Source organism: Hibiscus syriacus, unplaced genomic scaffold, assembly GCF_006381635.1.
Source record: "Hibiscus syriacus cultivar Baekdansim isolate YM2019G1 unplaced genomic scaffold, ASM638163v2 tig00110458_pilon, whole genome shotgun sequence".
Taxonomy (NCBI): domain Eukaryota; kingdom Viridiplantae; phylum Streptophyta; class Magnoliopsida; order Malvales; family Malvaceae; genus Hibiscus; species Hibiscus syriacus.
The window spans coordinates 2,062,727-2,078,857 of NW_024062745.1; the positions used below are offsets into that span (position 1 = coordinate 2,062,727).

The following is a 16,131-nucleotide window of genomic DNA, read 5'->3' on the forward strand; positions in this document are numbered from 1 at the left end:
AATCTCGAAGACATAAATGTATCTGGTAACTATGTTGTACATAAATGTACCTCTGTGTGATCAATCAATAGCACTCCACCTCATGGCATGCCAATTGTACGGACAATGGACTTATTAAAATCATATAATATTTTGCATATAAAAGCATTCATATATTTGAATATAATAAAATTTCATAAATATGGTAATGGGCAGTTCATACCCAAAATAAACAAATGTTATGAAATAAAATAAATTTACTAAGATAATTTAAATAGATCTATGTTCAAAATACTCTTTTAAAATCTTTTTCTATAAAAACGATCGATGTTGACTCATCGCAAGCCTTCCTAGTATTATCTATTATGAAAAGTTTAGTTGCACTCACATGTTGTCTTACCACGCTTTAATGCTACTTTTTCCTTACTCCCGAATTTAATCCTTTTCTTTTAGTTCGCTTTGAGTTTGATTTCGATCGTGATCTACACGAACATCGACTTCCTGACATATACTATTTCAAATACGAATTAGTACTTTAACTAATATATTAAGCTCAAGTTCTTATAAAAATTCTAAAAATGCAATTAAAGCATAATCGACTATAATTTTCCTTCATTTAATCGAAACTGACTTTAATTCTATCAAAGTAGTCTTTCAAGTCCCTTAAAATCAGAATCTGAAATTTAATCAAACATGAAGTAAATTAAATTATAAAACTGATTTAACCGAAACCATCCGAATTTACCCAATTAGCTATGTCATGCTAGATACAAGTTGTCAGGATAATTTCTGATCATTTAAACTGAAGCCGAGCTAATATGCAGAATCTAATCAGTGTTGAGGCAAGGAAGTTTGGCATAATAGGCATTCCACTAGTTGGGTGTTGCCCATCACAAAGGCTTTCAGCAAATGGTGAATGCATGAAGGACTTAAACGACCAAGCCGAAGCTTTATTTTCAACAATGGACACCCTAATGCGCAACTTGAGTTCAGAGAATACGGGCATCAAGTATTCTCTAGGAAATGCATATAAAAAATACCCATTTCACCATTCAAGCATGAATCAATGAGAATCTCATCTTCCTTAGAATCGTTTAACCTCTAAAGAACCTTTTACAACATTGCAAATCAAATCGATTCCATTAGACCCGTTTTTGATCTCCAGCAAGAAAAGAAAAAAAAACAATGAAACCAACTCGATTAACTCGTTACGTAATCATTTTCTTCTTGTTGTTATGGGAAACTTTCTAGGTCTGTGTAGAGTCATATCTAACTTTTGATAGAGTAGCTATGGCGGCTCTTCGAGCAACTGTTTGTGAACGCTTACTGCTATGGAATCTTTCAAGCAGTTCATGTTCATGGATCAATGAGATTCATGTTATCTTGTTCTCTTTGCAGAACCTAATGAGGTTTAATCTTGCTGCCAATAATTTCAATGGTTCGATCCCTGCGGGTGTTAACAATTTGACTAGGTTGAACACTTTGTATTTGGAGAACAATCGTTTATCCGGTTCAATCCCAGATTTTAATTTACCTTCACTTCTGCAATTCAATGTTTCTTTTAATCAGTTGAATGGTTCAATTCCAAGAAGCTTGTCAAGCAAGCCACAAAGTTCTTTTATAGTATAGGGAATTCTTTGTGTGAGAGGCCTTTGGTATCATGTAATGGTACTGAAAGTAATGGCAGTAAATTATCCGGTGGAGCGAATATCGGTATCGTCATTGGTTGTTTGCTTGGTGTTTTATTGATTTTGATTATGTTAATATGTTTACGAAGAAGAAAGAGTGGTGATAAAAAGTAGAAAAATCGAGAAAAGAATGTTGCCTCTGTAAAACAGACAAGAGATTGAAGTTCATGAAGATACGGCAACAAGAGAGAGTGATAGTAAAAGTAGTGGTTTATCTAGGGTAGTCAGGAAGGATGCTAAGAGTAGTGGGATGAAGAAATTGGTGTTTTTTGGAAAGTCATCGAGGGTCTTTAACCTGAAGGATTTGTTGAGGGCGTCTGCTGAGGTATTGGGGAAGGGAACATTCGGGATGACGTACAAGGCCACCTTGGACATGGGGGTGATTGTTGCAGTGAAGAGATTAAAGGATGTGACGGTATCGGAGAAGGAATTCAAGGAGAAAATGGATGTAGTCAGCGCCATGGATCACCAGAATTTGGTCACGAACTTACTACTTTATTCGGATGAAAAGTATAGGATTTGGCTTGGAAGTTTGGTGTTGGGTTTTTCTTCTAATAGCTTAGGTTCAAGTCTAACTAGTTGCACATTTTGCTTTCTTAAATTTAAATCAATATGATGATGACATGTGTCATCATATCAATGGATGAAAATTATTAAAAAAAATAAGTATATAATTTTAAAAAATAATTTTGTTTATGTGCCATTGCCACATCAGTATCTTTGTATATATGGTACTACCACATCAACATGTAATGCCATGTAGGATTGCCGTGTCATCTCAAGATGTTCATAGTGAGTTTATTAATAATTTTCATCCACATAGGGGACCTTTTACCTTAAAATGAAACGTTTGGGGTTAATGTGTGTCCACCATTCTTCTAAAGCAATATTGACCACTACAACAAGATTATATTGTTCCGCCAGATGGGAGTCGCAGCACCCAGCAGACATGGTTACCAAGCCACCTAATACCTTGCCCCACGCATCTCGTGCAATTACACCAACGGTCACAAGCTTGGTGATTGGATGATAAGCACTATCCACGTTTAATTTAATCATCCCACCCGATGGAGGCCACCAACGATCAGGAGCACACTACCGTTGTGCCTGGTCAATGGTCGAGCGTTGAGTGGAAATAAAATCCTGATGAAGTGTCTGGGCATTTACGATGAGCATCCAAGGTGGCCGTAATCTCCCATCATGGACTAGTGAGTTCCGAGCATTCCAGATATTCTATAAGAATACAAGATTAACACCCATAACCCGTATACATCTTAAAATACGAATTATAGATGTGACATTAATATTTCATAGCTTCTTTGTACATAAAACCTTGAAAACTTTGTTTCTTTATAAAACTTCGAATTAACATTTTAATAGTATTCAATTAAATCATGTAATATAATAAAATAATAATTTACCCTTTAAATCAAAACTGATTTTAGGCAGCAATTAGGTAATTTAGTGTTGTTTCATAAACTATATAAAACTGTCTAAACACTACTTAATTTAAAAATCATTTTATATGTATATCATTCATTCATTCATTCATTCATTCATTCATACTTTCAGATATGATTAAAGTTAGCCAAAATAAAATGGTCCTATTTTACTATTACAGATCATTCTAAATAAATCTGATAAAGCAAAAAGACAGATATAATATACATGTCACTAATAAGTCAAAGATAAGATGTATTATTGATACTGATATTAGGAACGAATTTCTCAAAAGATACTCCTTACTTCACGTTTTTTTCCTATCCAAACCTAAGCATGAAAATCATCATGTGTTAAGTAAAACTTAGTGAGACAGTAACACAACTAAGGTGAGATAAAATATAAAATATCATAAAATACTTTAAAATGTAAAACTATAATTTAAATAAAATCATTAAAACTTTCAAACCGAGCTTTTCAAGCCATTTTCCTCTTTGAAAACTTGAAAATCATCATTTCATGATTTTATCAAAATCGTGTAAATCAACACCAGATATAACAACTATTTCATATTCTTTTTATATGTACATATTTCAGAACTTTCATTTTCATTTCCATATTCTTTTTATTCAGATATTTTTCATAACTTTCACATTTATTTTCATAGCTCAATGTACAAGCAAGAGAATGCAAGGTACTTGAGTTGAACAAAATGTGTGCACTAGCCACTTCACGGTGCCAATCATCATCATCATAAGATGCACTCCAAGTGTTATCTTATCATTTGTGCCATTCATATTGTTCACGAATGTACTTTAACTTTACTCAATTTTCTGAGATGTCAAGTGTATCTACGACTCTCAATGCAACATACAACGGGCTTTCATATCATATTATCTTCATTTATTAATCATGCAATTCAAATTAGAATCATTTCCAAATGAGAATCATTTTCATTCATCATCATAAAATTGTAATTTGGGAAGCCCTAAAATAATTCAAATAACATTTCTAAAATCATCGAGGAAATATTCCATTCATAAAAATATTTAGATCATTCTTTAGAATCACTTTAGAAAATTCATTTGAATACTTTTTTAAAAGATATCATATAAAAACATGTTGGGTAATTTCATACCAAAAAAATAATCATAATTCCTTTATATAACATTATGGAAATATTTCATAATTAAAATAAAATCATACTTTAATAATAATATGAGGTTGACTTATCGCAAGTCTTCCTCTATTAAAATAATCAAATAAATAAATTGCACTCACATTTACCTCACTACCGAACATTTTTTAAGATGTTTTTTTCGATCCTATACTTTTTCTTTCCTTTTCCAATCACTCGGATCACTAGGTTTTTCGTATCTGAACATCGTCATAAAATAAGACAATATCCAATACATATGTTAATATTACACTAACATAATCTAATTCCGATAAAATAAATTCTATATAACATAATCGATACTAAATTGATATAAAACTAAATCATAATCACATCATAACTTCAAATTTCCCAAAATAGCTATTTGATTCCACAAATCATTAAGTCACAACTTTTTCACAACTTTGCATTTAAATCATTATTTATTAATTAATTTTTTAGAATTCACATCAACTTTTTCATTTAATTCACAATGCTCCTGCACCACTTTACTTACTTCAAATCAAACCTTAAAAATTCCAGCATATAACTAATATGCCCAATTCCATACTTAAACATTTAAAAACTTGCAATTTCATCCTTAATTTTTCTTAGTCTTTTCGAATTCAACCACTAGTTTTACCAACTTGCAATTTGATCCCAAACATAAACTTAAACTTGAAAATCAGCATTCAAGAATTAATTTCCAGCATTGTAATTTCATACTCAACTAGTGCTTTCATATTTGCAAACTTACAATTAAGTCCTTAAATCTCAAGACCTACGAATTCCACTACCCAACTTGTCAAATTTACAATTTAATCCTCATATCAACATTCTAACATAAAATTCAACATTCCATAATTAAATTTCAGCCTTGAATACTTCAAATTACGCATTTATTCATCAATGTCTCGTAATTCTAAAAACTTACAAAATTGTCATTTTACTATCTTAATGTTCCAATTTGATCTCCAAAGCATGTAAAACACATCTAATATCAATTCTAAACCATAGGGAATTTTTCAACATTTTCCCCTTATTTTTCCCCTATGGCCTAATGTCCTTAAGCAATTAGAATAATCTTTTCTTTCAATTTCAAGCATGAATTCAACATTCTAACATTAAATTCATGTTATTTTAATCATCCTAACATCAAATTTAATCAAAATTCAATCAACTCCATAAACCCTAGCCATCACCAAATCTCATATATAGTTATAAACCTAATTTGAATCATCATTCATGCTTTAAAATTAATCTACAACATCAATAACATAAAAATCTCCCATCAAATCTTCAAAATCAAACATGTTTTTCTACCACCTAACTTACGAAACTCAACATAAAATCATGATTACATGTAATTTTATACCAAATGATAGAGAATTTCAAGAGGATTAATTATCTATCTAATAGCTTAATCCAAAAATCAATCATGTGGCTTTAAAAATCAAAACAAAAACCTCACCTTTGTAGCTACAAAACTCACGGCCAGCTTGAGGAAGATGGAGAGAATTTCTTCTTTTTTTTAGTAATTATCATGTATTACACATGGCCTTTTCCTAATATAATTGTATTAAAAATCAATTAATGAAAAAAATTCATAATTACCATTAATGAATCATGATAATTACTAATTTCCATTAAAATATCCTATAATCAAAGATAAACCAACTTGAAGTTGACTTTCTACTTTAGTCAAGTAATTTTCAAAAATTACAATTTAGTCATTAATTTTCCCCAATTTTGACTAATTAAGGAAAATTAACTTCAATCTCATGTTAAATTTCACTGTTCTAAAGTAAGAAAATAATATTTTCAACATTTATCTAGTTCTTTCAAATTTTCATGAAATCCTGGTTTTATCCGATTATCCGATTCTATATTGGACTTTACTACTTTATAGCTTTTAATACAAACCCCAAATCAAAATTTTGATTCCCATAAAAACATTTATGTCGGGACAAACTATTCGTTTACGGGCCAAAATATGTAACTTTTAAAGATTATATTTTTGGTCCCTAAATTTTTCAAAATTTATACTTTGGTCACTAAACTTTCAAAACTTGCATTTTGGTCATTAACCAAAATTTGGGGTATTACACAAGAAATCCTGTAAAGTCATTCAAACTCAACCGAGTATTTTTCGCTCTAATTATAATAATGGAGATGGACATAAAGACAGTAATCGAACCTGGAACACCAGTAATATGCAGCGTCTCCTGGGCGAAACTACAATCACGTACATGCAACGTTGTTTCAATATCAGTGTGGTAATGAGGGCATCGACCATCCCCCAGGCTTGCTGATCTCACGTGATCACCAACTGGGAGTGCCTCATGCGTCAGTGTCCACGCAAAAATTTGAGTTTCGGGAATGACCTTTAATTTAGCCCTGACCTGTCATAGTTAATTTCCAGATGGGTTCCATTGTATGATTTGCCTTTTGAAGCCATCAATGAGAAGATTTAACGAAATAAGAGAATAGCGTTGTTACTCCACATAATACTATCATAATGGCTAGACACTATCAAAGTCTATAGCACCAGAACTACATCTTGCACAAAGAAGAACGCCTCGACTTTGACTTGGTCCCAACGTGTCTGGTCCTTTATCATGAAATCTCCACAACGAGCTTCCCTGACCATGTCGTTGCTGTAGGTACCTATAAATTGATTCAATCTTATATTGTTTCATTTGTCTTGTAATACACATGTAGAACTATTACATCCTACTCTCTAAAAGAAAGCATTTTAGAAGGCTGGCAACATCTTATGGAATATTTGTCACGAAATACTCGGGTGAATAAAGATTTTGGTTCCTTAATCAATCTCTAAACTTGTTTTCGAGCATTGCAAAGTTAAAGAAACGCAAATCTCGAAACCCTAGACCACCAACTCATTTCAATTGACAAATTTTATCCCAAGCAATCAAACGCCATCCATGTTTTGATGTCTTCCCAGTCCAGCAGAAACGTCGTATTACCCCTGTAATCTCATTCAAAAGATGATCCGGTAGTAAATAGCAGGACATGGCATATTGTGGAAGTACCTGAGCTACCAATTTCTAGAATACCTCTCATCCACTATATGACAGAAGTCTCTTGGTCCATCCCATTACCCTCGTTGTAACTTTGTCACGTAGATAGCCAAAGGTTTGAGTTTTATTTTTACCAATATAGAGCGGTAATCCAATATAGCGTCCTAGAGAATCCACCTATTGAATTCCAAAAATATTGAACATTCGAGTCCGGTGAACAAGAATTGTCTGTCGACTGAAGTAGATGACGGATTTAGTCAAGTTTATACGTTACCCAGAAGAGGCACCATAGGTACTAAGCATCTCTTTTATACGAGTAGTTTCTGTTGTAGAATTTTTGAGGAAAACTAAACTGTCATCTGCGAATAAAAGATGGGAAACTCGAGGTCTACTCCGGGAAGCACGAATACCTTTAATAGCACCAAAGCTCTAAGCATGTTGAAATATGGCCGACAAACCCTGTGTGATAAAAGGAAATAAAAAAAAAAGAGGTCCCTTTGTCGAAGTCCTCTACTAGGCCTGAATTCCTTGGATAAAGATCCATGGACTTTGGCGACAAATGATACATTAGAACCACATTTCATAATTATTTCCACAAAAGCACTATTGAAACCAAGCTTAAAAATGACACCCAGCAAAAACAACCACTCGACTCTATCATATGCTTTTTCGATGACGAGTTTAAGGGTAGCTCCCTTATTGATTCTGTAATGTTATAACTCTCGGGTTAGGAGTCTTGGGCTATCCCGATATAGCCTTAGAATAAAATTTCCTTAGCTTGTAAGAAGGCTTGTTCATTTGGGTTTGGTTTGGGCTTGGTTTGAGAACATGTACTACAAAGGACATTTTTTAAACTTAGAGCAAAGGAGGAAGGACTAATAGGGAAAATATCCCATATTTTAAAACAAAGGTTGAATCCAATTAATGTTTGATGATATCACAACTTAAGCCTTCTATTTTTCCCTACTCTTCCTTATCTTCTTCATCTCCTTCTTCCACTCCAAGAAGTAAGCAAAGATTGAAACTTTGAGGTCTTACAAGTCCAATTTGGGAACACCAAGTTAAGAGTTGTAATCTACCCTTCACTAGTTTCTTTTCAAACTTTTAAAATCAAGATTTAGACAAGTGACCCAAATAGGGGTTTAAGGAACCATAGAATTCCAGGCCATTTTTTATATATTTAAGTTTTAGGAAATGTCCTTAGCCTTATTCCAAATTTCTAAATGGGTTAGTAACTCATTTTCCTTGTTATGATTGGTAAAAGATATTGGAGAAAGTTCCAAGACCAAGGGCAAGGAGAAGTTGGTTCTCAGGTGAGTAAAGATGTTTTCCAGCAGCCTAGCACTAAGGAAACACATTTCTAACTTAACTATACTACTTGTAGCTCATTAGGTGTGCATTGTTGGTTAGTTGAGTTCATGAAGCATGTTTGAGAATTTCATGGTAGATTTCGAGTATGATGTCATTCAACATGAAAAATGATTCCTTGTAACCCCTAATAACTCTCGTAAGACTAAAACAATGTTTAATGGCCTTATGAGGGTAAATAGATAGTGTTTGGACACATTTTAGTACTCAAAACAGGGCATTTCTGGGTTTAGATATCGATATTGCATAAACAATACCGATATTGTTCCTCAAGTGGCCTAAAAAAAGTGTTTTGGTGCCAGAAGTATCGATACTAGTTTAATAAGTATCGATATTGTTCCACTGGTATTGATACTCACAATGGAGTATCGATACCCATGTTAGGACTCAGATTCCAGTAACCATTTTATGTATCAGTACACTCGGAGGTATCAATAATGAAGTTAAAGTATTCATACTCTCAATAAGAGTATAGATACTGAGTAATTTTCCAAAAATCGAAGTAAAATTTAGTATTAGTACTTGGAGCAATATCGGTACCCAGTATAGAAGTATCGATACTCTAGCTAAAAGTATCGATATTGCCTAGTCCTCTTGAAATCCAGTAGCCATTTTTGGTATCGATACCAAGGGTGGGTATCGACACTTAAGGGTAGTATCCATACTGAAGGGCTCAGTATCAAAACCCTTGTCCTGAATTGGTAAAAAAACTCATTTTGATTCAAGTGTTCGAGTAAAGGGATTAAGGGTCATTTGAATTTCATAAATAAGACTACAAGTGAGAAAAACACAAGTAAATGCAATCACGACTAGAAATGATGTAAATTAGGACGTCATAAAACTAGCCTTTTTATGACGCTCGAAAAATAGTCAGGACACCCGAATTACTTTAACGGTATAACAAACGCCTTCATGATAGTATATCTTGATAAAGCTATACTAGTGTGCTAGTCACGTCAGTTGCCAACTAGGTACAGGTGCCCAAAGACTCGACGGAGTAAGTTGGTCAGGTGTATGTTCCGATGCAAAAAATCTTGGGTCGCACCCTAAAACTCGAGGGCCTACAAATAGGCTAGGGATGTACGTTTCCGATGCAAAAAAAATTGGATCTCACTCTGATACCCTCGAGTATTCTAGGTAGGCTAGGGTGTCATCTTGAGATGCAGAAAATTCCTTCGACCAACCTCTGCATGTTATTGACTTCTTTGTATGTCATGACATCACTTGCTAGCATGTTCATGTAATGAATGCATGTAGTATAACATAGTAATTAGTGTGGCACTGAGCTTGTGAGCTCAGTGTTCAGAATTTATTTTTGTGTGCAGATTAATAGAGATCGACAATGAACTTATCGCGTAGTCACATTCCAGATGAACCGCTATTCAGAGTATGTTTTGAGTCTTTTAGAGGACATGTACTGTCATGGACCTTTGTAATATTTCAAGTCATAACTCTTTTCAAAACTTTATGTATTTTGGAGATTTATCATTTGGAGATCTCGTATTTTTTAATTTGAAATTTTATGACTTTTGTGGATGCCATCCGTATGATATTTGCAAATGTTTTTAAGAAAATTTTTGGTTAATCACTTCTGTGGTCCGTGTGATACTTTAATTCTTTGATCTTCGAGTCGGATCAGATTAGGGTGTTACAGATTCCATTCTTAGAGGAGTTCAGATAATGTAAAAGCTCGTGCTCAACTAAAATGTTATCCGATATTTTCCGACTTGCTAAGAATGCCGCTTGATTATTACTAATACATGTGGCCATGAGTGATTTTAATCGGTTGACCCAAACCTTCGATACAATCTTGTAGATGACCGTACAAAGACTTATTGGTCGAATGTGCTTCATTTATTTTGGTTCATCGATCTTAGGGATGGGTATCAAGATTGTTTTATTCACTATTGAAACATCGTGACGTCCATTTAAAAGATTCGAACATAGTGCAATAATATCTTCCCTCACAAGCCCCCAATTCTGACGGTAGAAACTGACATGAAGTACTTCGTCCTTGGTGAAAGGTTTATTCAAATCCACATTCGTCGCCGCTGTAATGGCCGTGTCAATTGAATCAATAATATGACAGCTTGAAAACATTGGCAGAGGTGAATTACTCTTCTAAATAATTCACTGCTATATTGGATATTTCACCATTCTTATTGGTCCTCAAATCAAAGAGCATTTGTCCATTGCCACATCATAACGAGCAAACCTCGTTCATAGCTTTCTTAAAATGGCTTCTCAGAATGAGATAAGCACATACATCCCACACATTGGTTCTCACTTGGTTCATGAACCAAAGTTTTAGCAAACAAATAATAAAAAGACACTACTAGTAGTCCTAATACTACAAATGCTTGAGAGAAGCAGATAGGTTTCCACTTTGAAACTCTTCCTTGTGCTGTTTCAAAGATTATCCTTCTTCAGATCTGCAAAGTAAGGATGTTCCATAGCTTTCTTGGCTGAAATACGTTTGGCTGGATCATATTGCAACATTTGCGATAACAGGTCGAGCCCGTCGCTGTCCAAATTGGGAACAGCCGATGACAAACTCTGGCAGCTCCACTGGGGATACTCGTGCCAGTTTGGTAGTGAGCTCAGTCCTGGCCACACTTGTTCATTTGGAGTACCCAACAGCCTGAAAACCAATGCAATCACAGATTAAATGGGAATGCAACACCAAAATGGATGATATAGAGACTGGAGAGGGGCATGAGAATGGACCTGAAAATATGAAGTAGCTGCTGCAGTTCAGAATCTCCAGGGAATAGAGCAGTTTTGGTGACCAGCTCGGCTAGAATTAATGGAAACATTGTTTAGTTAATACAGTATTATGATATGCTACTCGGTGAGCATCTGAGTATAGACATGTATTAGACATGGGTATGATTATTTCATATTTAGTGTCAAAAACTCATACTTCAAGGAAAAATCTGAGCTAGAACGAATATAGACATGTATCAGAAATGTACTTCAAGGAAAAATATGAGCTTGTATGATTATTTGTTACTCGATATGCATCTAATATAGACATGTATGAGACATGAGTATGATTAGATCCATATTTGGTATGAATATTTGTTACTTGGTGCACATCGTATATAGACATGTACTTTAAGGAAAAATCTGAGCTAGCATGAATATTTATTACTCGGTGTGCATCCAATATAGACATGTATCATATTTAGTGTCAAACACATACTTCACGGAAAAATCTTAGCAACACAGGTATGAATATGGGAATAGATCAGTGGATAATGATAACAATAGGTGCAAGAGGCAGCATGTAGTACCAAATATGCAGGCCACAGACCACATATCCACCGCAGTGGAGTAATGGGTGGCCCCCAAAAGGACTTCAGGTGCTCTATACCAAAGGGTCAATATCTGAAAAAACATTTACTAACAAAGTTAGGATTTGGATGATAATATAAGTTTGGAGGTATTAGCAGTAGTAGGCACTATTAATACCTCATGAGTGTACTTCTTGATGGGAAGAGTGAAAGCACGAGCTAGGCCGAGATCGGCTATCTTCAGCGTCATGGTCTTTCTATCCATGAGGAGATTGTGAGGCTTAAGGTCCCTGTGTTAATCAAAGAGAGAAAGAAAGAGGATTAAGTTGTTACTGAATGTACAAAAGGATTGGTGCAAAAAGGGTAAGGGTTAAAATAGCAACCTGTGTAATATTCCATGACCGTGGCAGAAGGCAACACCTTTGCACAGTTGGTACATCAAGCTCTGTTCACAAAGATCACAAGCATTTACTAATACAGAACAAACAAAGTAGATATTAACTCTGCTTAGTAAGTATTCACATTCACTAGCCATGAATTTTGTATTTGGAGCTTCACTTAAACTATAGGTTTTGAAGAACCAGAATTCCAATTTACCATTTCCGGGTGAAAGGAGAGAAAGATACCTTGACAATGTTAACTGGAATGCTCTCCCCAGTTTGGCGAAAGGAACGGATGTATTTCTTGAGATCGGTATCCATGTACTCAAAAACCAAGTACAGAACCGTCTTTCCTTCTTTGTTTTGCCCTTGTTTAACGTCCATCAATCTGTGAACATAAAATTTCAGATCAAATCAAAATGAAATTCGCGAGTGGGAAATCATCACAAGAACAAGAAGAAAGAGCGAAAGAGAAAAGATACCTGACGACATGAGGATCGCGAGAGAGCATGCGCAAGATCGAGATCTCGCGGAGAGTGGTGGGAGGGACGCCTTCATCGTCCTCGTGGAGACGAGTCTTCTTCAAGGCTACGATCTTCCCCGTCGCTCTTTCCCTTGCTCTGTAAACCTTCCCGTAAGTTCCCTCTCCCACCTTCTCTAACTTCTCGAACGCCTCCATTGCTGATATTTGCCTTTGTTTCTCCATTTCTACCTTCGATTTCGCTCTTAAAATCAAAGAAAAATACCCAACCCTTTCAACCTTCTTTGTATTTATCAAATCGGTTACAGCGGTTTCTTGGTTTACATATATAGCCGTTCCCTTCAAGAATCAAATACGGTGTAAACTTAAAAAAGAAGAGAAGGTAAAAGCCGTTTCTCAACGGAACTTTTTTGAATTTCAAATGTCCGGATCCAAGCGCCCCTTCTTCCCATTTTCCATGTTTGCCCCTAGGGCTTTTCCCTCTTTGCCAATAGACTAACCTAGAGCTGCAAATGAGACGAGACATATTACGAGTTACTGGCGATCGACTCGGTTTAAGTTCGATCAACACTCGAATCGAATGAACTCGAGCTCGAACTCGACTCAAATTCTTAACGAGTTAAAACAAACTACTTAATACTCGACGCAAAAAGCTCGCGAGCTACTAGGAAAAAATATTATATTATAATTTTAGATTTTTTAAAATTACATTATTAAAAATACATTATTGATAATTATAAATTTTTAAAAATATATTTTAAATGTAATATAAGATTTTTGTAGGTTCAAATTCGAGTTTGAGTTTGTGCTTGAATCGAGCTTCAATTGAGCTCCTGAATTTTTTTTTGAGTTCGCACCTTTTCGAATTCTAGTCGAGTTTCAATACTATATTTCTAGTTCGAGCTGAGCTTGATAATTTTTAGTTCGCTAGTTTTCGAATCGAGTCTAACCTAATTTTAAACTTTTCGAGTTCGAGTCTAGCTTAACAATACTCGAGCTCGACTCGTTTACAGCTCTAGACCAACCCAAGTGTAAAACAGCTCGGACTCGGTGGGAGGACATAAGTCCATTATTTGGCCCAGTACAGCCCATATTTAGTCAAAAAAATATTGGCCTCCACGTCATGCCAACCAAGGTTTTTTTTGCCCATTACGGATTCCGGATTTTTTTTATTTAACCCATTAAGGCGTCTAAAATTTTATTTTGGAGAATATGAGTAATGTTACAGTAAATATGAAACTCATCACCTCGAAGTGACGAGTTCTATGAACTGTAAAAAATACCGTAGATCCTAAAATAAAAGTGTACGTGACCTATTTTGTAATGAGAGAATCGCCTCAGTGACCAAAAAAAAGTTATAATATACGATTTTAACCAACTTTTTTTGGATTTGCCAAAATGACCAACAAAATCGCAACGCGAAATAAAAATCGCAACGCGATCCCCAGAATCGCAAATCAGTTTCCAAAATCGCAACGCGATTCTTGAAAATCGCGATGCGATAGTACAAATTCGCATTGCGATTTTCCATAATCGCAACGCGAATATGAAAATCGCAACGCGAACACATAAATCGCAACGCGTATCCGTAAATCGCAACGTGTATCCGTAAATCGCAACGCGTATGGGTAAATCGCAATGCGTATCCGTATATCGCAACGCGTATCCGTAAATCGCAACGCGTATCCGTAAACTGCAACGTGTATCCGTAAATCGCAACGCGTATCCGTAAATCGCAATGCGTATCCGTAAATCGCAACGCGTATCCGTAAATCGCAACGATAATCCGTAAATCGCAACGCGTATCCGTAAATCGCAACGATAATCCGTAAATCGCAACGAGAATCTGTAAATCGCAACGATAATCCGTAAATCGCAACGAGAATCTGTAAATCACAACACTTAAATTTTGGGTATATAACACTGAAATCATAAACTAAATCCCTAAATCGCAACTCATTCCATCTCCATCTATCACTCTCTCCGGCGACATCCGTTCCTATATCCAACGACATCCTTCCCAATCCGGCAACAGGTTTTAGTTTCGCAGCTCGTCTGTTTAGTAAATTAATTTACAACCATGAAATCATCTAATGTTGATCATGTTTGGATAGATTTGTGTTTTGGAGGGTCATGGGATAATGTTCATGGTGTTTTACAATATATGCCTTTACCCATGAATCTTCAACTAAAATTGTCTTTACAAAAGTTAACTTATGAAACTCTAATGCTACGTGTTTCAAATAAATTGAATTTAGAGCCCCTAAGTGGATTTAGGCTATCTTATCAGAGAAATGGTAAAGTTTATTTGTTAACCGACAATGAAGATGTTGAACGATTCATTGCTTACATTAGTGTTTCACAAGATGATGTTACATTGTATGTTGTTGAACCTAGAAGTAGTATTGTTGGGTCAGTAGCGGGTAGTAATCAACTAAGTTTTTCTCAAAACCCACAACCTTTCTCTAATCCAAATCCCAATCAACTTTCAGCACCAAATTCCGGTTTTCGTATTGACCAGTTAGACGATGATGAGCCAACAGAAAAAATTGTGAGTACTAGTCAGTATTCGAAATTTGGTCTTGGTCAATATCCGGACTTTGATATTGGTCAATACACGGATTTTGATGATGTTTCAGAAGAAGAAACAGACCATGCGTGTAATGATATTGATATTGGTCAATACCCGAATTTTGATGATGAAACAGCCGTTGCCGAAGAATGTAATGTTGATGATAATGAGGAGGAAGTTACGACTGTGAATGAACATGTTGAACATCCATTCTGTAATTCATATAATCCTGAAGAAGAAAAAGAAGAAGAAAAAGTCCCCGAAGAAAAGAAATGCCACGGCGTATAACTGGAATATGCCAGAATTACTTCAGATACCGGAAGAAGAGTTGATAAAGAAAGCAGTTGATTGTTACACAAAAGTTATTCGTATCAAGAAAGATGATTGTTTTGATACAAAGGAAGACTTGAAGATAGCTTTATATACGAAATGTGTGGAAGATGGCTATCAACTAAAAGTTAACAAATCAAGCAAAGATCGTTTCGAAACAAGGTGTATGATTGACAAAAACTGTACGTGGCGTATGATTGCAAAGAGAATAAAAGATTGCAAAATGTTTCAAGTTAGGACTTTTATTGATAAACATACATGTTCAAGAACCCAAGTTTTTCCTCACCATAGACAGGCAAACAAAAAGGTGTTGGGTGGTTTTCTGGCTGAGTTAATGTTTTTGAATGGCAGGGTATATCGGGGACATGAAATTATGACTGACATGAATGCTCGGTTCAAG

The 16,131-nt window shown here is 35.1% G+C and overlaps 1 protein-coding gene across 1 annotated transcript; it reads right to left on the reverse strand.

The window, feature by feature from the left end:
• Positions 1–10,912: 10,912 nt before the first annotated feature.
• Positions 10,913–13,148, reverse strand: LOC120126417 (cell division control protein 2 homolog D-like). The gene is made up of 7 exons (XM_039144622.1): positions 12,831–13,148; positions 12,595–12,736; positions 12,352–12,413; positions 12,147–12,258; positions 11,969–12,062; positions 11,400–11,469; positions 10,913–11,313 (listed from the first exon to the last, which is right to left on the reverse strand). The coding sequence occupies exons 1-7, from the start codon at positions 13,052–13,054 to the stop codon at positions 11,082–11,084; spliced, it is 936 nt and encodes a 311-aa protein (XP_039000553.1). The 5' UTR covers positions 13,055–13,148; the 3' UTR covers positions 10,913–11,081.
• Between the last annotated feature and the right edge of the window lie 2,983 nt (positions 13,149–16,131).

Excerpts from the sequence above, each read along its gene's own strand:
- LOC120126417 (XM_039144622.1), bottom strand. The coding sequence starts at position 13,054 with ATGGAGAAACAAAGGCAAATATCAGCAATGGAGGCGTTCGAGAAGTTA. Across the intron at positions 12,414-12,594 it reads TTCCAGTTAACATTGTCAAG|AGCTTGATGTACCAACTGTG; the intron begins GTATCTTTCTCT and ends CTTTGTGAACAG. Across the intron at positions 12,259-12,351 it reads GGTCATGGAATATTACACAG|GGACCTTAAGCCTCACAATC; the intron begins GTTGCTATTTTA and ends TGATTAACACAG.